Source organism: Ruditapes philippinarum, unplaced genomic scaffold, assembly GCF_026571515.1.
Source record: "Ruditapes philippinarum isolate M1 unplaced genomic scaffold, ASM2657151v2 ctg1434_1_1_1_1, whole genome shotgun sequence".
NCBI lineage: Eukaryota > Metazoa > Mollusca > Bivalvia > Venerida > Veneridae > Ruditapes > Ruditapes philippinarum.
The window spans coordinates 93,114-119,743 of NW_026854142.1; the positions used below are offsets into that span (position 1 = coordinate 93,114).

Sequence of the window (26,630 nt, forward strand, 5' to 3'; positions counted from 1 at the left end):
TCTGGAAACGAAATATCTACATTCATTATAAGTTCTTTGACTGTCAAGTAAAATATATACTATGCTTAAATTTTATACATTTGTATTATAATCTTTTATAATATTGCTACAAAGTCTCTTTGTATATATAAAATAAACACGTTTTGACTTGACACAAAGTAGATGTGTCATGTTTAATGTACAATAAAAAGTAACAAAGGGCAAAACTCCTAAATGAGTCAAGAAAGAGTCATGGTTTCTGTGCGCTGCACTTCTTCTAAATAAACTTGACCATTGTATGAAATTGTATTGAATTCCAACCACTAGATTTCATGTTATGCTCTGCAACAAGGAAAAGTAACAAAGGGCAATCACTCTATAATTACTCTGGATAGTTATAGTTCTTGTGCACTGCACTTCCTCTTATTGTGATTGACCATTGCATGAAGTTGTATTGAATTCCAACCATTAATTGTCAAATTATGCACTTGACAAAAACAGTATCAAAGGGCAATAACTCTGTGATTAGTTAAGATGGAGTTATGGTTCTTGTGCATTGCACTTTCTCTCAATGTACCTGACCTTTGTTTCAACTTGTATTGAATTCCAATCAGTAGATTTCATGTTATGCTCTGCAACAAGGAAGAGTAACAAAAGGCAAACACTCTATAATTACTCTGGATAGAGTTATGGTTCTTGTGCATTGCACTTCCTGCTATTGTGCTTGACCACTGTATGAAGTTGTTTTGAATTCCAAACAGTACTTTTCAAGTTATGCTCTGGACAAGGAAAAGTATTATAGGGCAATAACTTTGTAATGAGTCAAGATGGAGTTATGGTTCTTGTGCACTGCACTTCCTCTCAATGTGCTTGACAATTGTTTTAAGTTCACTCACTATTGTATTGAATTCCAACCAGGGTGTGCTCTGGACAAGGAAAATGCAACGAACCGACCGACCGACCACCAGGTGACTCCTATATACCCCACCCCCCAAACTTCTTTTCGGGGGGGGGGGGGGTATAATTTAAAAATATGCAAATATACACTTTAACTATCTAAGGAGGTGGTTCATTCAATCGTGTATACATTTTTATTGGGATTTATGTCACACCAGCAGTCTAGTTCATATAGCGACTTACCAGCTTTACTTGTGGACGAAGAACTCGAGAGGCCCTCTGTGTTTAATTTCAGGCACAAACGGTGGTTTGAAGCCATTGACCTTAACCACTCGACCACGGACGCTCGTGTATACATGAAACATACAAAGTATCACCTTCTTCCAACAGGACGTAAACTTTTTTATATTTTTTTTATCTCTTCACATATTTTTTTTTCTCAATTTCTTTGTTACTCAGTAACTATGTTTACGAAGCAGGACATGAGCAACAGTAACAACAACAACAAATATCACATTTTTATTTTTATTGTCAATAAATATCAATTTAACAAACTCTTCAATTCATTCAATATATAATTACAAATAAATTTTAAGTCAACAATATATAGATATTTAACACAAAATACAAACATTTAACACAAAAATATTTAAATTTTATGCATGATACATGCAATAACTATATATGTAATATCTTGCATGTAAGAAATCCGTAAAATGTTAAAACCAGCTGAATTTGTGAAATTAATTTTGAACAGTCAATTATCAATTTAGGGGATAGCAAGATGAAATTTGAAGTTACTGAGGCAACAGTAAATAGAGCCTGGTCAAACTGCACAGATGTAGTCAGACTATTCTCCCCTTTACCAGTTTTTCCCCTGACGTTTCCTTCCTTACTGGGACAGGAACTGATAAGGGGGAGAGTAGTCTTGTCAATGCACATACGTACAGACTGGCATGACTCAATTCCTATGGCAAAGGCTTAATTCCTATGGCAAAGGCTTATCACCTTTGATTTTAGCTGAATAAAGTTTAATCCTGGACAATGGACTTGCTCAGCTGTAAATTTAGAACATCTCTTTTAGCATCAAAGGATGTCATTTAAAAAGTATTAAAACTGGGTAGAGAAACAGTGTTGAGTCTACATGGAGATTCTCCCTGTCCTGACAATAGGTGAATTATAATAGAAACAAGCACTCAATGAAAATGTAAAGTTTCTCAACTATTAAAGTAGCATATCTATTAAGTCAAGTACTAGTAAATTAAATTAGGCTCAAAAATATTTATAGCTTAAGAAAAAGTATAAATCTAACAGGGTGGGTGTGGGGGTATTCATTATTATTTGTCACAAAATTAATAACTGACCATTGCAGTCTGGCCCTTACATTTTGATAACTGACAATTGTAGTCTGGCCCTTACATTTGGATAACTGACAAGTGCAGTCTGGCCCTCACATTTGGATAACTGACAAGTGCAGTCTGGCCCTTACATATTAATAACTGACAAGTGCAGTCTGGCCCTCACATATTAATAACTGACAAGTGCAGTCTGGCCCTCACATATTAATAAATGACAATTGCAGTCTGGCCCTCACATATTGATAACTGACAAATTGAACATTGAACCTCGCAACTGAAGTCTGACCCTCACATATGGATAACTGACAAATAAGGTCTAACCCTCACATTTAGAATGTAATAGTAGGACTAGTCCATTATACACATATATATTGGTAACAATTAAGTCCCACAATGATTGTTTGGTAAAAAAGACACTATCTAAACTCCTTTATGCCTATACTTAGGTCAAGCATGTGCCTAGCTCCTTTATTAGTTTCTTAATAAAAATGTTCCTAGAATTAAATAGAACTGCTATATCATATTTACAATAAAGCACTAATCTGATTTAATGAAGGGAAACAAATGCAATAAACTTAACTTGGTATCTAATAAACTCAAATAAATAAGCCTGTAAAATTAACTTAAAACCTCATATGATTAACTAAATAACCCTATAAACTTAACAAGTCTGTCTATAAAACTTATCTAAATAAACCTATATATTTAGTTTAGTAAACCAATAAACGTTACTCAATTGGGTTACAAAACTTAAGTTTATAAGCCTATAAACATACCTTAAAGGCCCATTATGCCTCAGAAATGCTATCATTTTATTTCTCAAAAACATGTTAATTTTTGGTATATAAATGTTACAGTTTTCAAAAAAAAAAATATACTAATTTGCTACATACATGAACTATCTATTGGATCTTTTGCACTGTTGGCAATTGGTATATTTATAGTGAGTTAGTATTTTGTATGGAAGTCAAAAAATACTACTTTGTCCTTTACAAACACATTACTGCATGTTCAGTGCTGCTTTTTACAGTTGTTAAACATCTAACATGCTCTTAATCCATTATTTAAGCATTATGAAACACATGTTTGACATTTCTAAAGAATTAAAAAGATATGAATTTCTGAGGCAAAATGTACCTTTAAGTTAATAAGCCAATAAATTCATCAATTGCATGCAAGAATGCATTATCACATTTCACATGGGTTTCATGTGAATAAATAATTAACTAAATAACAATAAATTTTATTTGATGAAAAACAAATCTTATATTTTATTATGTTATTTCATGAAAAAGTCCACTTATGTGATACAAGGATCCTTGACATGTAAATTTCCTATTAACGGAGGCAGTAAATATTTAAGCTAAAAATATCCTTAAAATTTGGAAAGTTATTTATTCCACTAAAATAATTGCAGTGACTGTATAAGCTTAGTGGATCCTCCAGATTTAGTTAATTCTTATGTTAGAGAATGGCATATTTTCTGACTTTCAGAAACTTGGAAATTCACTTTTTGTTCACAAGAGGCAGCAAATTTTCGAGCTTCAAGGAACCTTGTAATTTTATTTTTTATTCACAGAGGCAGCAAATTTTCTAACTTTCAAGGAACCTTGTAATTTTATTTTTTATTCACAGAGGCAGCAAATTTTCGAGCTTCAAGGATCCTTGATCTGCTACTACACCGACTTGAGAAAGCCGAGCTCTCCCGACTTGATGCTCCAAAATTAAAACTGTCTCTTGGTGATTCTGCTGGTAGGGTATCACATGTTGCTCTGATTGAGGCAAACCTGGCAAAAGAAAACATTAACACATTACATGTCAGTGATTGTGTGATTAACCTTTGACACCTATATAGAGCTAGACCAGCTTGCACCACATTAGCTACTAGATCCAAAAGTAATAAACCTTTGACATCAGTATAGAGCCAGGCCAGCCTTAACATCCAGGCAATCTTGAAATTGACACAGTACCTTGTCATGAATTTAAGGGGATTCAAAATGAAACAAGAAATGTTGAACGACACATATGCCCCCCCTTTCTAGCCCTTGACTAACATTGGTAATTTTGTTATAGAAACTTGCCATAAATGGGTACACCGAAGTGTTCAGTTATATAAAAAAGAAAAATAATGACCTACTAGTTATTACCAATCAATATGTGAAATATAAAGAGCTTGACCTTTGAACAAGTGAGCCCATTATGACTTATAAATATGTAAAATATGAAGACATTGTGATAAAAAGTTTTCAAGGTAATAAGCAGAAACCATATTTACATTAAAGGCCCCTGTGGCCTTGACCTTTGAACTAGTGATCCTAATATCAATAGCGGAAATCTTCTACATATGGCTATTCAATACAGTATGTATATTATGAAGACTTTGTGATAAATAGTTTTCAAGATAATGAGCGGAAACCATTCTGACATTTAAGGCACCTGTGACCTTGACCTTTAACCTAGTTACCCCAAAATCAATAGGGGTCATCTACTAGTTATGACCAATCACTTTGTGATATATGAAGACTTTTGTGATGAAAAGTTTTCAAGATAATCAGTGAAAACCATTCTGACATTTGACACTGGTGACCTAGTGACCCCAAAATCAATAGGGGTCATCTACTAGTTATGACCAATAAGTATGTGAAATATGAAGACTTTGTGATAAATAATTTTAAGATTATCAGCGGAAACCATGTGGTGTACAGACGGACAGACCTACCAACCGACCGACTGTTCTTCAAAGGGGGCATAAATATGAAAGTTATTCAGCTACACTGCTTGATTTCTAAGGCTCTTTAGTGGTGGTTTCTGTAAGATTCAAAGTGAATTAATAACCCCCTACCCCCTCCCAAAAGAAAAAATGGGTCAAGTTACTAATACTTCAAGTTTTAACAGTGCATGCTAATATCTCTTTACTTCTGTTGGCCAAGGAGGCTATAAATTAATATTCATCAAACAATCACTTAACAATATACTGACAAATGTATTTAGATAAAGAAAAATAAAGTTACTTTTCTTCCAGACTCTGCTCCAAACTTCTCATTTGATCATCAGAACTTTTCATCTGGCTATCCATTTGTCTTAAGCTAACAACTGTAATCAAACAAAACAGTCTGTTATAAAAAGATTGTGCTTTATTTTGTACAGTCTGGTTATTTTTCTCTTCCTTAAAACATATTCAAAACTAATGATTCATTGCACAGTACCTCACTCTTTGCACAATGTTTTCATTTCTCAGTAAAAAAAAAAGGGCCAAATTAGGCTTTTAAAAGTTTCACATTGAAGGCTCCATGATCAATTCCTTTAGAACAAATATACGGACGTTTCTAACTTACAGATTTCACCATTGTTCGTATAACTGTGGAATACTGCTAATTTACTAAGCCATTGCTTAAGGGTGCATGGACGGTAGCTTGCACTTACCACTGTTGTGCATGAACAGGCCAAATCAAGCCAAGCCTGCAACATTTATGATTTCGCAAATCTGGGCATCTTTAGAGATTCTGTTTTCTTCTATTTCAAATAACCCAACAATTAAGTGAACACAAAATTTTAAGATGAAACAGTTGGGGTTTACAAGTGTGCCCAAGCAAATGATCAATAGACCTTCCTAACACATATGTTACATGTAAAGCAGCACACCTCCAAATGCAAATTGCAAACAACATGTAAACATTTATGAAAATTTCAAAGAATACGTCAGAATATGCAAAAAGAGCCCTTAATATGTCAGTCACACAGAAGAAATATGGTTATAAATACTGCAAAATCAGTCAGTAACTGTTCATAACATGTAAATATTTGAATATTTTTACTTTTGTTAAAATCATAGTACATTTTCCCTAAGGTTCATGTTCTTGAAAATATTTAGCCTCACCTGGAGGCATGCAGCTTTACGTATTATGAAACACTGAAAAAGAAGTATAAATAAAAACACAAATAAAACAAGCTGAAACAACCATCAAAGTGACTTACTTGTGGAGGCAGTCATTGGCCTCATTAAAGGCGCACCTTTAGATACATGTTTCTTAATGTGAGCCTGCAAAAAAACAATATTTCTTATTGTGGGTTTTCAAATCTTATCTGGGTTTCATTTAACTTTTACCATTATAACTTTATGTTATAATACTGTTCACAATAGAGTAATCAAAATGTTGTGTTTATTATCAATGTCTTTACCACCAATTAATGTAACACCACTAAGTTTGTCTCAAATATGTGTCTAAAGTACAAGCAATAGCTCTAGTGGTTGATGAGTTATGTTGTACAAAAAGTTTGCAGGTATTGCTTTAACCAAAATGTTATGCCAACACGTACATATGGGTAAGTAGAATAATCAAACTATTCTTCAAATATCATCATCAAATAAACCTTAAAACTTAGCATATTTGATTGTTTATTCCACTTGATTAATTATCTTTACTATTCTTTGAAAAGTTATGCTAACAACTTGATTATTACTTACTCCGTCAATAATTTCTAGATCTGGTAGGACAGCCTGTATAGCTGAGAAGTAATGAGGCATGGAGCCATCTTGAGCACAAAAAGGATTCCCAGATATAAATAGCTCCACAAGTTCTGTCATCTCCTCTAAGTTATACTGAAATATACATAATTGAGCCACGTGATGATAAAATCAACATAATGGATTTGCGACCAGCATGGATCCAGACCAGCCTGCGCATACGCGCAGTCTGATCAGGATCCATGCTGTTTGTTTACAAACCCTATTACAAGTAGAGAAACTGATAGCGAACAGCATGGATCCTGATCAGACTGCTCGGATGCGCAGGCTGGTCTGGATCCATGCTGGTCGCAAACGCATTACTTTGGTTTTGTCATGACGCGGCTCATATGTTTCTAAAAATATATATAACAAAGCTTGCTGTGGCAGGTCCTTATATGAAAAAGTTTTCAATTAACAGCTTCAGTGACAAAAATTTCTTGGGTTGTAAAAATCATGCAATTTGAAAATTGTGCATATGGTTTTGTGCATAAACTGAAAATAAAATCCTGTAAATTTGCTAGAATTATTGATCCTATTAAACAACAAACCATGACATTTGTGATGTTTCAAATTAATACATTCAGAGTTAAGAAAGAAGAGACACATGAATTCTAAAGATGGAACAGCAAATTTCAATTAAAAAAAATTAAAACAAATACACCTCAGAAGTGGTTGCAGTGATTTTTCATCTTTTAAAGACCTCTTCCCAATGGAAATTTTCTTTAAATGGATACAGTTTTCCCACAAATCTGAAATAACTGAACTTTTTTACTTCTCCAATAAGCAATTTTAGCAATAATTCTTCCCAAAATCAAGATGGTATAAGGCGTCAGAAAAACCACTGTTTTGATACAAACTTACAAATTCATCCCAGTCTGTAATTTCATTGTTGATTAAATCCAGCACTTCAAGGGCAGGTAACTGTGTAGCAACTGTAGATAACTCACTAATACGATTCCCACTGGCTAAAAGATCTTGTAAACATCTGTTAGATAAAATAAGATGTATTTTACTGCACATGTTTTATATTACATTATTTTATACATATAAAATTACATGTATTAAAACTTTTTCCACAAAAAATATTTTACTTGTTCCAGTGATAAAATACCAAACTAAAATGAAATTTAATCATCACAAAAAGTCAGACAAATGCAAACACTGGTTAAGGATAGTATGTTTATCAAATTTATAAATTTGACATAAAAGACTAGTTTTACCCTTCCAGTGAAAATGGTGATGTTATAAAACAAATGGACATGTTCCAAATTTAAAGTCCATAGCAAACAAGAGCTGTCTGTAAGACATCACATTCAACTATTCACATTGCTTGACAGTATAAAAAGGGGAATATAGTCTGTAAAATAACTAAGAGTTCTGGGACCAAGTGTAAGTATTTTTTTAAACAAGTCCCTTCAGAAGTTTTGGAGATACCATTATTCATGCAAAAACTTAACTAAAGTGTGATGGCAACACCAACACAGATGCCAACGTGAGAAAAATATAATATAGCTTTCACTAGTCTTCAAATAGCTGAGCCGAAAATCAGTCTGCCCTAAGGGGTTTCAGGGATTTTTTTTGGCTTATTTTATAGCCGCTATAGGGTCATATTCCCCATTGAAAATTGTATATTAGTTTCCCAATCCACAGGAAAAAATTCCCAATTGAAAGTTACAAAATAAAAAAATTGAATAAAAATTCTAAAATCTTTGCAAATAAGGGCTTCTTCACTGTAATAGTGCTTAAATCTTTGAAGATGCCATCATAGACAGTAAATGTTTGCATCCATTTAATCCATGCAAAATTTCAGTCATGCATTTCTCCCAATTTTTAACAAAACACCGCTGAAATTCCCAATTCCATGGGTATGGGTCGTGTTCCCAAAATCCTGAAAAAAATCCCTGCGGTTTACAAACATATAATGTTTTATAATGATATAATTTGCATATTTCTAATAAAAACTCTTACTTTAATCTGCCCATTGTTTTTAAGCTGGTGAGCTGATTGTTGGAAATGTTTAAAGTCTGAAAAAGTAAACATGTAATAACTTTGGTACAGACATTGAAAGATCAAAACATTTCATCCATTTTACAGTTAATGGTTTAAAATGAAAATAAAAAGGGAGACAAATTTTCTTTCATTTAGATTGCTTTTATGTACTATATATACTTTATCTGCCTTTTCGTACATACGAAACTTTTGAAAAACTAAACACTATAAAAACAATATAAAAATTCTCAGAATTTATTTTAAAGTCTTAGCCCTTTGATGTTAATTTCTTAATTTATAGAATTCTATATTCATTCTTATGAACATTTCTATTTTTAACACAAAGATGTAAATGCACCTTGAGGAAAAGATCCCATCTCACATTTGATTTGAATTTGTGACCACTGGCTTACAAGCAAATAAACAGAATGCTCTAGACCACTGAACCAAACAATAGAAGTTGTCAGAATTTATATAAAAAATAAGTCATGGGCATAGGCAATAGGCATACATTCAAATGAGGCAACAAGTAATATAATTATTTTAGAATGAAGTAGAAACTTATTTAGATGACATTTGTAATAGGTACAGTATCATGGGCAGACAAAATTCACACTTACTAGAAGTTTTGGAAGCCCACGTAGACCGGACAAATCTGTGATCCTGTTTCCAGATAGATCTATCTCACTCAGACGCTTGCATTTGCTTATATCTGACACAGATCTTAAACGATTTCCTGATGCATTCACTTCCTCTAAATTTGGTAGGTAATTTAATGCCTGAAATAAGAATAGGAATTTGACATTTTTCATTAAGTCTTTTTCAGCAAGAAGTATGAGTCTGCTGTGGCCATTCTTCCTCCAAAATCAAAAAGGCATCATAAAAATCTTAAAGTAACTGCTGAACACATAATAATTAAAGTGTGGCTTCCCTTGATAGCCATTGTATTCATATTTTCTTGCACAGGTTATTCCAAGAATTCCAAATAATTACCTTTTGTACAAAAAAAGTGTTTTTTCCAAAGAAAATCGTCAAAAAAAATCATGCAGACTGCTTATTGGGAATTTTATGATTCTTAAGTAAAAAAACAAAACAAAAAAAACACACATGTTTTGGTATTGGTAATGCCTCCATTTACCATTAGTTACTATATCAGGTAAGAAAGGCCAGGTTTGCCTCTGACTTTGAAACCGCAAAATAACATTCTGATTAAAACTTAGAGCAGAGGAAATAACAGCAAAATTAGGTGATTTAAGCCATACGCTTATCAATTGATCGTTTAAGTGTCAATTAGACACCAACTTTAGACTGCTCATCTTGTCAGTGTCTGCTTGTCCCGTTATATCATGTCTCAGCTAGTAATTATAACAGAACTTACTGTAAGGCTATCTAACATGTTATAGCTGATATCTAACGTGGTAAGTTGAACACATATTGAAAGTTCCGATGTTTCTATCTTCAACAACTGGTTACAGTCTATTCGTAGATTCTTTAATTTCTTCAAGCTGTGAAGCCCTTTTCCTGAAAAAATTAAGTCTTAATTTATATTAACATACACAATTCCTAAAATATGCAAGAATTTCTAAGATAACTATCCTACAGAGTCTTGAAACAATTGAATAATTATGTAAATATTAAATGAAACAATTCTGTATTTATAACTAGATTAACATTAATTCTTCATAAAAAAAAACAACAACAAAAAACAGAAACAAAGGTTATAAAAAAATTTATGATACAAAACAACATTAATCAGTGAAATGCTCAACGATGCCATTGTCTTGGTTTATTTTTTAAGCCGACTTTAGCATGTTTGGTTGTATCTCTAAAACTTATTTTCTTCAATAACAGTGGTCATTTAAGCAAGGCATTCCTCTCCACCCCATTATAAACTGTTTAAGTTTTCCTCAAAAGTTCAATAAACAAGAGGGCCATGATGGCCCTGAGGTCGCTCACCTGTATATAGGCCCCCCAACCCCCCCCCCCCCCAACGTTGCAGGGCCAATTTAACCCAAGGGCTTTTATTTGCACAAACTTGGTAGACACCCATAAGAAGATGTTTCATGCTAAACATCTAAGCTCTAGCTTATTGGGCTTTTTAAAAGAAGATTTTTTTTAAAGTTTTTACTATACACATATAGTTAAAAACAATGACACCCCTGGGGCCGGGCCAGTTTTGACCCCAGGGCTTTTATTTGAACAAACTTTGAAGACACTTACTAGAAGATGTTTCATGCTTAATATCTAAACTCTAGCTATTTGGGGTTTTTCAAAGAAGATTTTAAGTTTTTGCTATACACATATAAGGAAAATCAATGACCCCCCGGCGGTGCCAATTTTGACCCCAGGGCTTTTATTTAAACAAACTTGGTAGACACCTATTAGAACATGTTTGATGCTAAATATCTAAGCCATAGCTCTTTGAGTTCTTTAAAAGAAGATTTTTTAAGTTTTTACTATATGCATATAGGGAAAATCAATGACCCCCTCTGGCGGGGCCAGTTTTGACCCTAGGGCTTTCATTTGGACAAACTTGGTAGACACTTATTAGAACATGTTTCATGCTAAATATCTTAGCTCTAACTCTTTTGGTTCTTTAAAAGAAGATTTTTTAAGTTTTTACTATATGCATATAGGGAAAATCAATGACTCCCTGGGGCGGGGCCAATTTTGACCCCAGGGCTTTCATTTGGACAAACTTGGTAGACACTTATTAGAACATGTTTCATGCTAAATATCTTAGCTCTAACTCTTTTGGTTCTTTAAAAAAAGATTTTTTAAGTTTTTACTATATGCAATAGGGAAAATCAATGACCCCCCGGGGCGGGGCCAATTTTGACCCCAGGGCTTTTATTTGAACAAACTTGGTAGACACTTATTAGAACATGTTTCATGCTAAATATCTTAGCTCTAACTCTTTTGGTTCTTTAAAAGAAGATTTTTTAAGTTTTTACTATATGCATATAGGGAAAATCAATGACCCCCGGGGCGGGGCCAATTTTGACCCCAGGGCTTTTATTTGAACGAACTTGGTAGACACCCATTAGAACATGTTTCATGCTAAATATCTTAGCTCTAGCTCTTTGGGTTCTTTAAAAGAAGATTTTTTAAGTTTTTACTATATGCATATAGAGAAAATCAATGACCCCCCGGGGCGGGGCCAATTTTGACCCCAGGGCTTTTATTTGAACAAACTTGGTAGACACTCACTAGAAGATGTTTCATGCCAAATATCTAAGCTCTAGCTCTTATGGTTTTTTTAAAAGAAGACATTTAAATTTTTTTCTTTCGGTTGCCATGGCAACCAGAGTTCTACATGGAATTAAATTCTTTGAACAATTTTTAAAGGTGACCACCAAAGGAACATTCCTGTGAAGTTTGAATGAAATTGGCTTGGTGGTTTATGAGGAGATGTCATTTAAAGTAAAAGTTTACGGCCGGACGCCGGACGGACGGACGCCGGACGAAAAGCGATCACAAAAGCTCACCCTGTCACTTTGTGACAGGTGAGCTAAAAAACAATTGTTTTTCTCAGTTGCAAAAATACTGTGTCATTTTCACCAAAGAGAACAGCCTATTTCCCTACCTGTGAAAAGAAAACTCATGAGCATAGTTGTCAATAAATAAAGGCACTATGTGAAACTGTAGTAAAGGTGACATAATGATGGATAAAAGATTACTCCCTTGTGAAATATCTGTGTAGAATAAATATTAAGAAATACTTTACCTATTGATTTGATTTTGTTATGCTGAAGCTGTAAACTGCTCAGATCCTTCAAACTGAAACACAATAACACAACATTTAGAAATAATATTAACAAGAGGGCCATGATGGCCCTGAGTCGCTCACCAGAAACAACTGCTTTTCAGTGTTGGAAATTATCCATTGTCAATATTTTCTGATATTAAATTTGAGCCAATCAAATTAATATGAGCAAACTTGATAAAAGACTACCTAATAATGCTACAAAGTTTGGTGATCATCTATCAATTATTTCAGTAGGAAATGATGTTCAAAGGTTTTTTTTTCTATTTTAGGCTTTAGTGGCCCCTAAAAGGGGCCAATCAAATTAATATGAGCAAATTTGATAAAAGACTACCCAAGAATGCTACAGACAAAGTTTGGTGATCATCCATCAATTAGTTCTCAAGATATAGAGGTTTAAAGGTTTTTCTATTTGTAGCTTTAGGGGCCAATCAAATTAATATGAGCAAACTTGATAAAAGACTACCCAAGAATGATACAAAGTTTGGTGATCATCGATCCATTAGTTCTGTAGAAGAATATGTCTAAAGGTTTTTCTATTTTTAGCCCTAGAGACGCCTAAAAGGGGCAAATCAAATTAATGTGAGCAAATTTGATAAGAGACTACCAAAGAATGCTACAGACAAAGTTTGGTGATCATCCATCTATTAGTTCTGTAGTAGAAGATGTTTAAAGGTTTTTCTATTTTTAGCTCTGTTGACCCCTAAAAGGGGCCAATTGAAATCAAGTGTGACTGTCACAAGGATGCTACAGACCAAATTTGAAGTAAATCCGCCCAGTAGTTTCAGAGAAGAAGACGATTGTTGGCGCATGACAACATGACGGACGACGGACGCCAGAGTATCCCCCTTTGATACCGATAGCTCACCCGGAGCCATTCGGCTCTGGTGAGCTAATAAATCAAAACAAAGATGCAGTATTAAGGTCTAAGTAAGAAAATGAGAGTGGTAGCCTCGTGGTTAAGGTGTCTGCCTCTCAACCCACGGATCAGGAGTTCAAACCCTACTCAAAATAAATGACTATGTTTCCTCATAAGACACCAGGACTGGTTAGTTCCAGGTAACCTACTCAAAAGTGATATGAGTTGCAAGAACTTGTTTCGCAATCAAGCTTAAATAAATATGTTTAAACTAACTAAGAATTGATGGGACATCTTTTTTTTTTTGCTTCTTTTTTTAACAGTTCCCATGAAACAATTTTATGCAACATTTTATATGCTAAATGAAAATTTCTGTCAGTGCTATCATTCAAAACAATAATCACATCTTTCTACAGGTCCAATACTTTGAATTAAGATCAAAAATCTTAAAAAACATTCCAGCATTAGGGGTCAGATGGGAATTAATCAATAAAACTAGTCTCAAATGAAATCTTAACAAATATAATTTAGTAAGTTTATAGTAAACTTACTTTTCTAAACCATCTATCTTTCTCAATCTGTTATCATATAATTTAAGTTCTTTTAAATCCTGTAAAAAAAGTAAAAGAACCCATTAAATACTAAATAGTGACATTAATTCACAATGCAATTAATACAACATATTTCATACTGCACATTTGTTAAGTCACTTTTCATTGGATATATGTGATGTGATTTTATTTTACCCTTGATGGTAAATGTAATTTTCAAGCTAATATTGTATCAAAACAAGTTTTATGAATCAAAATGATGATAAAGAAAGAAGGTTGTATGTTCTGACAGATATTACTTACCCTATTAAAGTCAAGATTTTGCACTTGTTCAATAAAATTACAGGATAAATCTAGCACTTTCACCTTTTTAAACTGTAAAAAAGATATAAAAGTGTCCAATCAAAACCAATTACAAATTGAATATAGTTATATATTTCAATACAAAATCTTGAACATAACATTGCTGTTCAAATAAACTGTAAAAACCAAAATGTCATTATACAATGTTGATAACACTCCTAGACATGACTATATAGCATTTATTAAAACACCTTTACAACAACTTTATTTGATACACAAATAGAAAGATTGATGTCACTGAAAATATTTTTTCTATATCAAAAGTTTTACTTTAAGTGTAGAAAGCTATATATTTGAATACTTCCAAAATGTTTGCATGAAATAAATGTTTTAGTAAAGTGCCTTGAAAGCAATTATGACACATGCACAAAATCATTGCCAAACGGATAAACCCCTACTTAAATCACAGAATAATATTTTGTTTCAGAACATTTTATCCTGTGTTCATACAATATTCATATGTTACTGTTAAATAACAGAGGCATGAAATGTTACAACTCTTGCAAGAATCCTGTATTAAGAGGGCGTCACAATACCTCCCCGTCTGATGACTAGATACCATTTTTGTATTTTGATATACTTGAATTAGACTGTTCCAAATTCAAAGCATCACAAATCAATTACAAAAATATGTTTAAAGTGAAACACATACCTTATCCATATTGTCTATATTAGTAATTTCTGATGCATGTAGATTTATTTCATAGATCTTCAGAAAATCAGACTCCATATTTTGGGCAAGCTGCAAAATATACCAACAAACACACATAATTATGAATTTAAAGTTTAGATAAAAAGGCATTTGCTGCCAAATCCTGATTAATTGCAGAGATCCCACAACTTTCTTTGAGACTGTGTTTTGATTTCTTTTTTTAAATATATCTTATTTCATGTCTAGTTCTGCGTCATCTGAACACTGTAGAGGTCATAAGGCGACAACTTGACTGATGGATGAAGATTCTCAAAACCCACCCTGCAATATTCCAAGGGAATGTATGTATGTGGGTGACTTTTAAAGTAAAACCAATGACCTCTCTAAAGCTAGCTGAATAACTTCTTTATAATATATGGAATAATCCAAAGGTCCTGGCATGATTCAGATACATCTTTAAATAAGATGGGTAAGTGATTGTAAGTCAGCCAACTAAACAAATTTGCCATGCAAGCACTGTGGTTCTTTTTTATAAATTGAATACAAATACCAATCTGTGCAAAACAATGTTATTTCCTTATACTGCATTCTGACTAAATATAAAGCATATCACAAATATATTAGCAGTCTTTTATTCATATAATACTGTCATTTATTTATAGCCAAACATTAAATTATGAAAGGTAAACCAATTTTTGTAAGAAGCACTTAAATTTTACCAAAAAATATATAACAAGGGGTTAATCATGTCAACACACTATGTTACTTATTTATTCAAGTCCACTAAATTATATGCATATCACAAATAAAATAAAGCATTTTTTTTCTAATTTAATTTCACTTACAATTTCCTCTGGGTCAATTGTTTTGTATGGCTTTTTTCCATTTTCCTGTGGTCTTTGACCAGCTGACCCCGGCACTGACCCTGGAGACCTTTTATTTTTTGAGCTTGATTTTGACCTTTGTGATGGCACATCTGTGAATCTAATATCTTGTTCCTCCGCAGTTCCTCTATCATCATCGTCTATATCATCATTCGGTCTGGTACCAGAACTCCTTCTAGCTGAACGCTTACCTGCAGAGAAAAGTCTTCAAATAAAGTTTTGCAAGTTAAAAATATGGTTTACTATTTACTTATTCTAATGCAAACTTTATTGACCAGTACTTTATAAAGCAACATAAAGTTAGTGAAATCACAATTTCAGAAGTTTCAAGATGGTTTCACATGTTGAAATGTTCACCAATTCCTAACAGCTAAATAAAAAGTAAAATCTACAATTATTCTATGCAATATATTCAATTTAGTTGAAACACATTTACTGCCAATTTCACAGTTTATCTGAAAAATTCTTGCTTCCCTGTTTTTTCATGGATCTTGAAAAGCAACCGTAACTGTCTGCTTGTAAATACTTGTTTCTGACACATAGTACATGTACATATCAGGTTGCACCAAAGGCTAAGTGGACAGAGTATAATGTTTGAAAGCCAGGTATTTGTTTAACGCAGGTATTCCTGTCAAATAATTTATACACCACCAGGGAAAACTTACCACTAGTAGCCCCTGGAGAAACTTTAGTTGACATAGATCTAGAACTTGCCGGTGATATGCGAGAGCTTGGTGCTCTTGATGAATATGAAGATCTGACAATGAGAAAGAAAAATGCATTACAGAAAGGTGTGTAAAAACTAATAAAATATTTACATCTTTTACCCTTCCTCCCTAAATTTCAATTTGGGTTTAAGTCATACACTTGGCACTAACACTGTTAAAGACATACAGTGACATTCCAGCATTACTCTTAGAAGGATATATAAGGACATCTCATTTCAGGCTACATGTACATATGATTTCAATAAATGAGCCCTGTCACGACAAAACCAATATAATGCGTTTGCGACCAGCATGGATCCAGACCAGCCTGCGCATCTGCGCAGTCTGATCAGGATCCATGCTGTTCGCTATCAGTTTCTCTACTTGTCATACGGTTTGTAAGCGAACAGCATGGATCCTGATCAGACTGCGCGGATGCGCAGGCTGGTCTGGATCCATGCTGGTCGCAAACGCATTATGTTGGTTTTGTCATGACGCGGCTCAAATAGACTTGTTCTACTCTAGCCCTTAACCTGCTGAAAACGAAAATTATTAACATTTGGCACAAGTCTGAAGAGGCTCTACTCTAATATTTGAACAATTAATAGTTTATAATCTACAAGTAAATCTCAAAGAAAAAAATACAAAAATTAAGTAACCACAGTTTTAAAGGGCATGACCAAATTTCACAGCTACTGTATGCAAGTTGAAATGAACTCAATTAAGAAGGGTAAATAAATTGTGACCTGTGCCCTGAAACAGTTTATATAAAGCATAATCAGCATATCTAATGTAAAAACATGATCAATTTTGGATAATCTAGAGGCTAGTGCATTCTTAAACCAAAAGGAAAACAACAACAACAAATGCCGTTAATAAAAGTTAACATATATACATTTCAAAGTAGAATTGAAAATTTGCTTATTATCTAAGTTGTTCTTTTTAAACGCGCATATCTACATTTAAATTGTTCAAAGTGAAAAGTGCTTTATGCAAAGAGTTTTTTTGTGTATTTTCTTAATTTTATTAAGCCTTTTTCACATATTTGATGAACAGTCAAAACTGACAAAATTAAAATGATTCATCAGAAACTAACCTTGCACTGCTTACTGTAGACTGGTTGTCAAATCTATCTGTATCTACCTCGCCATACTGACTGGAAATCGAACTTGAACTACCGGGAGATTTCTTTAAAGAATTTGAGGTGAACTTTGAGCTTTGACCTCTAGAAGATGACATAGTGCTGCTAGCATTTCTGGACCCGCCAATTTTTCTTTAAATTGGAGTAAAGTATGAATATTATTACATAAATTAAAATGAATACAATAACTGCAGATATATTTCATTGACTTTGTCTACATAAAAAATCTTTCCCATACTTAAATGTCCCTTATTATATTTCTTTGCAAAAAACAAAAATTCTTTATATAAGTTACTTTATTTATCAAAACAAATTATGAAAAATCTATTTTATTGTATTTTCACATAAAATAATCATGGTTTAATGCAGTATTTAATTTCAATGACATTCTATTTCTTAAAAGTATTTGAAATATACTTACTTATCTCCACCTGTTGAGACATCTGAATACATTGATTCTAAATCATTCTCACTATGAACTTTCCTAGTCTTGCTTAATGATGACCCATGAGGTTTACTAGCAGATGACTGGCCACGTGAAACCTGACTTGAAGAACCTGATGGCGGTCTTGACTGATAAGATGTATATGAATCTGGTGAAATGTCTGTGCCACCAATTGGTATTTTATCCCTTTAGAATATAAAAATGATAAATCTTCAATCTTAAAGAACTTTACTTGGCCTTGTCAATAAGTGAAAGTTACATACATGTAGTAAAAATTGTTTGTTTGGTCATTTAAATCTCAGTTTTCCCTTATAGTGTTAAATCTTAGGTTTAAATATCAAAGTAAACAATGTTTAAGGGTAAGAAAGGAGTGTAGCAGTGTGAAGTTAATCACGCCATCAATGACAGATGTACTAAAACCTGTAATGCCCTTGACAGCAACATCACGGAAAATATAGAAAGTAAACAAACAAGTACCATAATGCTGAGCTATGAAGTCATTCGTTTCAAAAACGGAATCACTTTATCTGTATTGAGCACTATGTTTTCACATGAAAATAAATTTTTTTAGTCGCTATATAAAGATTTATAATAATGTGATATGTATCCAAGACAGTTTCATGTTTAATAATCCAAAATTTGCGAAACTCAAGTTTATAATTTTGTCAATGTGACAACACACATCCTGTCTGCAAAATTGGCTGAAAAGGAGTCTCACCGATATAAAATTCCACCATCAAAATTTACATTAAGATATTCATGCAAAGAATAAAAACAAAAACCTAGTTTATAGCTGCATACATGTATATGTTAAAATACTGGTTGGGGACCACCAAAACCGGACAACCACCAAACCTGGATGGCTCCAAAAATGCTTAATTTAGTATTTTCTTTGTTCAGTGGTTGTCAGTTACTTTTTATCAACAATAAATGCATGTTTCTTCTAAAATTAAGTTAATAAATTTATTTCCGTAAATGGTAATATTTTAATGTCTATTTCAAGAATGTTGACGTTGAAATTTGGGGGTCAAGAAAGCAATGCCTGACCTCATATACCAACTATAATCATTTGCAGTGTAAATAATAGAATATCCAAAACTTCAGCATTTGTTGCTGAAATACTGTATAACATGTTAAAAATCAAAAATTAAAACACCCAAGCTTTTATCTAAATTAAATCACATCATGTACATATCTGTCCGGACACATGGTACTGTAGTGTAGACATTTTAGGTAATTTTTATACCCCTCTTTTCGAGCCTCAGATAAAAGTGTCAATACAATCAGAAATAAACAAACTAGTTTGTTACTTAGGAGAAGAACCTAGCTGAACTGTCTCAAATTTTTAGGTCTCTATATATGGTTAAAAATTATGAAATCTGTACGGAAAAATGTTCAAAAAGTGTTCGGTTGATGGTTCGCGACCTGTAATGTTAAGTATTGTTTAAAGAAAAATAAATATGTTTTCAGAACTTATGTTCGTGTTTTTATGGGTGCCTTGATAACAAGTTGATTCGATTTGTGAATATCAAGTGCTGAATCGTGGATCAGATTAGATTGTCTTGCATGAGATCCTGGGAATCCAAGACTGTTTACAGTATTTTTTATTTTATCTTGGGGGAGAAGAAGTTTCTGACATGCCTACGCATGGTACACCTGTGATTCATATATACAGCAGCAATGAAAGCATTCAGTATTTTTTTAATCAAAGCAAGCCATGAACAGATGAAGTGTCACATTTCTTGCAACGACAGGTGCGACTTACCCATTTGTCCGTCGTATTTTTGTTCCCCCACTTATCGGTAATACTCCGACTTGTCTGCCGAGTGTATTCGGTATAGCTCCATGCTGTCTAGTCTTTACACGTCCTTCCATCATTATAATTGCACAAGATTTATGTTTTTACCTCAAGGATAGAAATTTGTTTACCTTGGATATCCTCCATGTTGGAATTTTTAGAACGGTTTACAATTTTATTCATCTTACAGACCTCGTTCGTAAAGATGAAAATACACAGTCCAGTCTATTTTACATACCACGTGACAGTCACATGATACAATCAATAGATTTCCCGCGAAATGTCAGATAATATGCAATCAATCATAAGCAATTTTCTTACAATAACCAGATGATGCACTTTCTCTGTTGCTTAAAGTTGTTTACACAAAATAATATCGATGTTTATTTCTTTTTGCAGGAAATGTAAATAATGTGCATATTTGTGATAAAATGGGGTATATTTTCTTAAGAAGAAATCTGACAATGAATAATTAATTAGAATTAGTGATTTATTCAATATTGGGTGTGAATTATAGAATGTACCCGATAAACACCGTGTTTTAGTCATAGATAATGTTATTTATGGCTATGGTTACATGATTTGATCAAAGTAAACACATGATATCATTGGAGCATTCCACAATTTTCTCTAAGGTTTATTCTGTAATTGTGGTATAATATGCTGAATTACCAACAAACATTTGAGATAATAAGTGTGGATTTATGAATAAGAAAATATCTCTTTCAAGAGGAATTTACAGACTTATTTTATATGTAAATGTTGAATATGAAGAAAATTTAAAGTAGACTCAAGAATTTGTGGCGGCGTGGCCGAGTGGTTAACGCGTCGGACTAGTAATCTAAGGATTGCTGACCGCGTGGGTTCAAACCCTGTCAGGGACAAGCCGTTGTTTCCTTGAGCAAGAAACTTTACATTCATTGCTTAGTACTGGTTGGTTCCAGGAACGGATTCGAGAGTGTTTCAATAAGCTTATAGCTTCCAACACAATCGAACTAAAATAAATTTGTATAAACCAAGAATTTGTTTTATTTTAAGTTCAAGAAAGTGTTAGCTCTATCTGGGACAAAAAATAACTTGTCCCTGAGGCATTATGGACAATATTGTGGAATACCAATACATCTTTTTAGACATTATGACTGAATAAAAAAAATATAAGAATTTGTAAGTTATGAAACTCCTGGAAATAATCTTCTGGACAAAGTTTAAATTATGACTTATTCCAAAATGCCTCTCAGAACACTCAAGTGGCCAAAGCACTTTGGCTTTGATATAGTTGGGCAAGGCCCATGTTTTGTTTTACATGTTGAAAGAGGAAGTATTGCTTACAATTCAGGACTACAGTGTGGTGACCAAATACTTGAACTTGATGACCAAGATGTTACAAACATGTCAGCGGAGGCACTGAAGACACTTGCCAAGCACAGCCGGAGTCAGCCGCCAACCCTTGGTGTGGTGTCTCGGATACTTCACGTTGATGTGGTAGGGAATAAGTCGGTGGGACTGGGGATGGTGGTCAGTGACAGTAAACCTGTACATGTGTGGACTGTGGAGAATAATGGACCAGCTCACGTGATGGGAATAAGACCAGGTGATAGAGCAGTTATAAAAATAGATTTGTTGTTGTCTATGTATATATGCATTGCTCACACCAAGTCTAAAACTAATGTCAGTTACCTTTGGACAAACCTTAGGTGTCCTAGTTTCCAAGGGATTTTTAAATGCACATGTGGGTTCCTGTGCACAAAAAATGAAATACAATAACAGATGAGCTGAGTAAATAAGCATTTTAACATGAAGGTTATCTTGAGAAAAAAAAGTCATATGATATTATATATGATGCATTTAATTTATGTAGCTCTTTATTATATCAGTGACCAGTAACACTTTACTTGCATGTCTTCTTTCAAGAATAGGTATTTATACATTGAATTATGTTTTAATATACATTTATAAATAACATTTGGCTTGAAGAAGAGGTTATCTTATTGAGGTGCAGTGGTCCAGTGGTGGGACATGGATTTTTTAGAATTATAAGGTAACCCTTGTTGGTTTGAGTCATATCCGGGACACTGCCTCATTGCTTGACACCATTGTTACTGTTCAACAAGGTGTGAATAGCTACACAATAGGATGATATAACTCCATGGGCCATAATGTGGGCTGTCGTAAGTGAAATGAAAGACCACCCAAGGAAACATGGATTCTAATGGCATGTAATGCCCATGATAAAGGCTTTATATGGTTGGTTAGTGTGTGACTAGCATGGGAATCTCGACTATAAGATGCTATTACTTTTATCTTATTAAAGAGTTGGTTTTTTTTATTTGATATAATTGGTATTATTGCACTCTTCCTTAAAACATTAAATACATACATTTTAATTTCAGAGGGTAATTAAAAAGAATCTAATTAGTTTCATGCTTAATAAAATCAAGAATTACTAGATCAATCAACAGTTGTTGAAAAATCTTTTGACTGAACCCTTTTGTATATTTTGAACACGTGCATCTATGTAAACTGATAAAGTAAACTATTACAAAACCTGAAATGAACAACACTGTTGAAAGAAATCAAAGCAGATAAACATTGATTTGTTGTTATATACATAATGCATGACCTCAGCATTTCTCAGCAGAAATGCTGGCTCCAGGAATTAAATAAATTAGAATAAAAATAAAAACAAACACTTGTAATATACAGCTTGTATGATATAGCTTGTATGATATAGCTTGTATGATATTGCTTGTATGATATTAGCTTGTATGTTATTGCTTGTATGATATAACTTGTATATGGCCATTTTCCTGCAGAATTTCAAGACAGCATTTATCAGAAATATCTAGCTGCTTGGAAACTTTGATAATTATATCTTCTGTGAAATGAAAGATTTAAAAAATTATTTTTTGGTCCTGAATTATTAGTCTTAGGGCATAAATTTGATGTCATATACATTTTACATCAAGGTTACCCATTATTGTTCAAAATTTAAGGTGTTTTTTACTTTATTGTGATTATCTTATTCAGCATTAAGAATTTTAAAGGTGCTAAGTATGGTGTTTTGATTGATGAAGTTTCTTAAGATATGTTAGAAACCCAGAGATAAATGTGATGTAGAACATACATGTACATGTATTTAGCTTCATTGCAAGCTCAAAAATAAGAGGGTAGTGCTGACTTGGCTCAGAACTTTAAAATAACTGAAAATTGCTTGCCTGACTGATACTTCAAAAAGGGACAGTACAAGCCTAGCTCAGTACTAAGAAGCTTAGGGACAGTACTAGCCTGGCTCAGTACTAAGAAGCTAAGGGACAATGCTAGCCTGGCTCAGTACTAAGCTAAGGGACAGTGCTAGCCTGGCTCAGTACTAAGAATCTAAGGGACAGTGCTAGCCTGGCTCAGTACTAAGAAGCAAAGGGACAGTGCTAGCCTGGCTCAGTACTAAGAAGCTAAGGGACAGTGCTAACCTGGCTTAGTACTTAGAATCTAAGGGACAGTGCTAGCCTTGCTCTGTACTAAGAAGCTAAGGGACAGTGCTAGCCTTGCTCAGTACTAAGAAGCTAAGGGACAGTGCTAGCCTGGCTCTGTACTAAGAAGCTAAGGGACAGTGCTAGCCTTGCTCTGTACTAAGAAGCTAAGGGACAGTGCTAGCCTGGCTCAGTACTAAGAAGCAAAGGGACAGTGCTAGCCTGGTTCAGTACTAAGAAGCTAAGGGACAGTGCTAACCTGGCTCAGTACTAAGAATCTAAGGGACAGTGCTAGCCTGGCTCAGTACTTAGAATCTAAGGGTCAGTGCTAGCCTTGCTCAGTACTAAGAAGCTAAGGGACAGTGCTAGTCTGGCTCAGTACTAAGAAGCTAAGGGACAGTGCTAGCCTGGCTCAGTACTAAGAAGCTAAGGGACAGTGCTAGCCTTGATCAGTACTAAGAAGGTAAGGGACAGTACTAGCCTGGCTCAGTACTAAGAAGCTAAGGGACAGTGCTAGCCTGGCTCAGTACTAAGTAGCTAAGGGACAGTGCTACCCTGGCTCAGTACTAAGAAGGTATGTGACAGTGCTAGCCTGGCTCAGTACTAAGAAGCTAAGGGACAGTGCTAGCCTGGCTCAGTACTAAGAAGGTATGTGACAGTGCTAGCCTGGCTCAGTACTAAGAAGCTAAGGGACAGTGCTAGCCTGGCTCAGTACTAAGAAGCTAAGGGACAGTGCTAGCCTGGCTCAGTACTAAGAATCTAAGGGACAGTGCTAGCCTGGCTCAGTACTTAGAATCTAAGGGACAGTGCTAGCCTTGCTCAGTACTAAGAAGCTAAGGGACAGTGCTAGCCTGGCTCAAAGCTAAGGGACAGTGCTAACCTGGCTCAGTACTAAGAATCTAAGGGACAGTGCTAGCCTGGGCGCAGTACTTAGAATCTAAGGGACAGTGCTAGCCTTGCTCAGTACTAAGAAGCTAAGGGACAGTGCTAGCCTGGCTCAGTACTAAGAAGCTAAGGGACAGTGCTAGCCTGGCTCAGTACTAAGAAGCTAAGGGACAGTGCTAGCCTGGCTCAGTACTAAGAAGCTAAGGGACAGTGCTAGCCTTGATCAGTACTAAGAAGGTAAGGGACAGTACTAGCCTGGCTCAGTACTAAGAAGCTTAGGGACAGTGCTAGCCTGGCTCAGTACTAAGTAGCTAAGGGACAGTGCTAGCCTGGCTCAGTACTAAGAAGGTATGTGACAGTGCTAGCCTGGCTCAGTACTAAGAAGCTAAGGGACAGTGCTAGCCTGGCTCAGTACTAAGAAGGTATGTGACAGTGCTAGCCTGGCTCAGTACTAAGAAGCTAAGGGACAGTGCAGCCTGGCTCAGTACTAAGAAGCTTAGGGACGGTTCTAGTCTGGCTCAGTACCAAGAAGCTAAGGGGCAGTGCTAGCCTTGCTCTGTACTAAGAAGGTAAGGGACGGTTCTAGTCTGGCTCAGTACCAAGAAGCTAAGGGGCAGTGCTAGCCTGGCTCAGTACTAAGAAGCTAAGGGGCAGTGCTAGCCTTGCTCTGTACTAAGAAGCTTAGGGACAGTGCTAACCTGGCTATGTACTTAGAAGCTAAGGGGCAGTGCTAGCCTTGCTCTGTACTAAGAAGCTAAGGGCAGTGCTAGCCTTGCTCTGTACTAAGAAGCTAAGGGGCAGTGCTAGCCTTGCTATGTACTAAGAAGCTAAGGAGCAGTGCTAGCCTTGCTCTGTACTAAGAAGCTAAGGGGCAGTGCTAGCCTTGCTCTGTACTAAGAAGCTAAGGGGCAGTGCTAGCCTTGCTCTGTACTAAGAAGCTAAGGGACAGTGCTAGCCTTGCTCAGTATTTTCAAAGTAAATAGAGAGATAGTTCTTGCCTGGCTCAGTACCTTTTAATTAAAGCCAATCAAAATGTCTTACATTTGATCTGTTTGGTAAAATTGCTTTAATAATATAATCACATGTTTGTCAATATATTCTTCCCTAGGTGATGTGATAGCTGAAGTCAATACAAACCCAGTGTATTCAGTGGATGATTTGAAACCATACCTTGGTAGTTATTCAAGGAGGGTAACTCTCTCAATTATCCCCCTAGGCAAGTACGCCCAACCATCTGTCCCTGCTAAGACTGATCCTCCAGAGACCAATGGGAAACAAGTATCTGAAGGGAGCAGAGTTAAGAGAGCCAAAGACCTGCATGACAAGGTACTGATTGTACTTGTTTCATTTATTTCTAGTCTGTTTTAAAATAAAGCTAAGAATTATATGATTCTATGAAGCGAAATGTTCAAGTGAGGTTTATATTGTTTGATATGTAAATATTTTAATATCATTGGTCACTGGATGGGTTATTGTTTACAGTTGAAAAATAACTGGGGTTTGATTTATGACCATCGTCAGTATTTACAACGTCACATCAATAAGTTGGTTTCCAGTACTGCTGTGCATGCTGGTATTTCACTGAAACAGCGTAACAACTGTGAAAAATATCAAATTGTAGTTATTATTTCACTGATATATTTCTATAAACCACCAAAAGCATTTAATAAAATGTTGTTAATAAACTTACATTTAAACAAGACAAAAAACAAACTTATGATATACTATTTTAGTAAGTAAATCTTTTGATAATTAAGTATCATATAACTAATAAGTATAGTGGCTGATTTGTGCCATTCATGTTTTTGCCCCACTACCCCACCAAGCGAAAAGTCGAGAATAAACAAGTGGGGGGCAAGGAGCGAAAACACGCTAATAAGCAGGGGTGCAGGGCCAAGTTTAATATAAAAAACAGCGGGGCGCAGAGCAAAAACATGCTTATTAGCGCCCCATCTAATTAGCGTGTTTTTGTTCTGCGCACCCACCATTTGAACTTGTAAATTATCGACCCGGGACGAAAGTTAATAAATAAAATTTCGCCCCACACCCTCGCTAATAAGTGTGTTTTCTCTCCGCGCCCCCGCCATTTTAACTTGTTAATTCTTGACTTTTCGCTTGGTGGAGTTGCAGGACAAATACATGCTTATTAGCCGAGGGGGCGCATGAAGTCTTATTTATTAAATCTTGCTCTTCCCCCGATGTGGGCGAAGTTTTATTTATTAAACTTTGCCCGTGCCCTCGCTGATTATTGTGTTTTTTGCTCTGCGCACCGGCCATTTTTACTTGTTAATTCTTGACTTTTTCACTTGGTTGGTCCTGGGGCTACAACAGGAATGGCACAAATCAGCCACCATAGATAAGTATATTTTTTTTCACTAAGAA

At 34.7% G+C, this 26,630-nt stretch overlaps 2 protein-coding genes across 3 annotated transcripts; one reads left to right on the forward strand and one right to left on the reverse strand.

The window, feature by feature from the left end:
• Positions 1 to 1,393: 1,393 nt before the first annotated feature.
• On the reverse strand, positions 1,394 to 20,145 carry LOC132739098 (protein phosphatase 1 regulatory subunit 7-like). Of its 2 annotated transcripts, XM_060726750.1 has the most exons (18): positions 19,864 to 20,145; positions 18,075 to 18,284; positions 17,609 to 17,785; positions 16,471 to 16,562; positions 15,767 to 15,996; positions 14,922 to 15,011; positions 14,210 to 14,281; positions 13,907 to 13,965; positions 12,458 to 12,510; positions 10,109 to 10,251; positions 9,351 to 9,509; positions 8,710 to 8,765; positions 7,603 to 7,726; positions 6,700 to 6,834; positions 6,210 to 6,273; positions 5,246 to 5,327; positions 3,844 to 4,021; positions 1,394 to 3,787 (listed from the first exon to the last, which is right to left on the reverse strand). In XM_060726750.1, exons 1-17 carry the CDS (start codon positions 19,974 to 19,976, stop codon positions 3,853 to 3,855), a joined length of 2,028 nt encoding a protein of 675 aa, XP_060582733.1. In that variant the 5' UTR covers positions 19,977 to 20,145; the 3' UTR covers positions 1,394 to 3,787; positions 3,844 to 3,852. The 2 variants fall into 2 exon arrangements, with proteins under 2 accessions (XP_060582733.1, XP_060582732.1); XM_060726749.1 differs by having other exon boundaries at positions 1,394 to 4,021; positions 19,864 to 20,144.
• Positions 20,146 to 20,918: 773 nt separating this feature from the next.
• On the forward strand, positions 20,919 to 25,616 carry LOC132739101 (uncharacterized). Its single transcript, XM_060726751.1, has 2 exons — positions 20,919 to 21,487; positions 25,357 to 25,616. Exons 1-2 carry the CDS (start codon positions 21,109 to 21,111, stop codon positions 25,614 to 25,616), a joined length of 639 nt encoding a protein of 212 aa, XP_060582734.1. The 5' UTR covers positions 20,919 to 21,108.
• Positions 25,617 to 26,630: the final 1,014 nt, after the last annotated feature.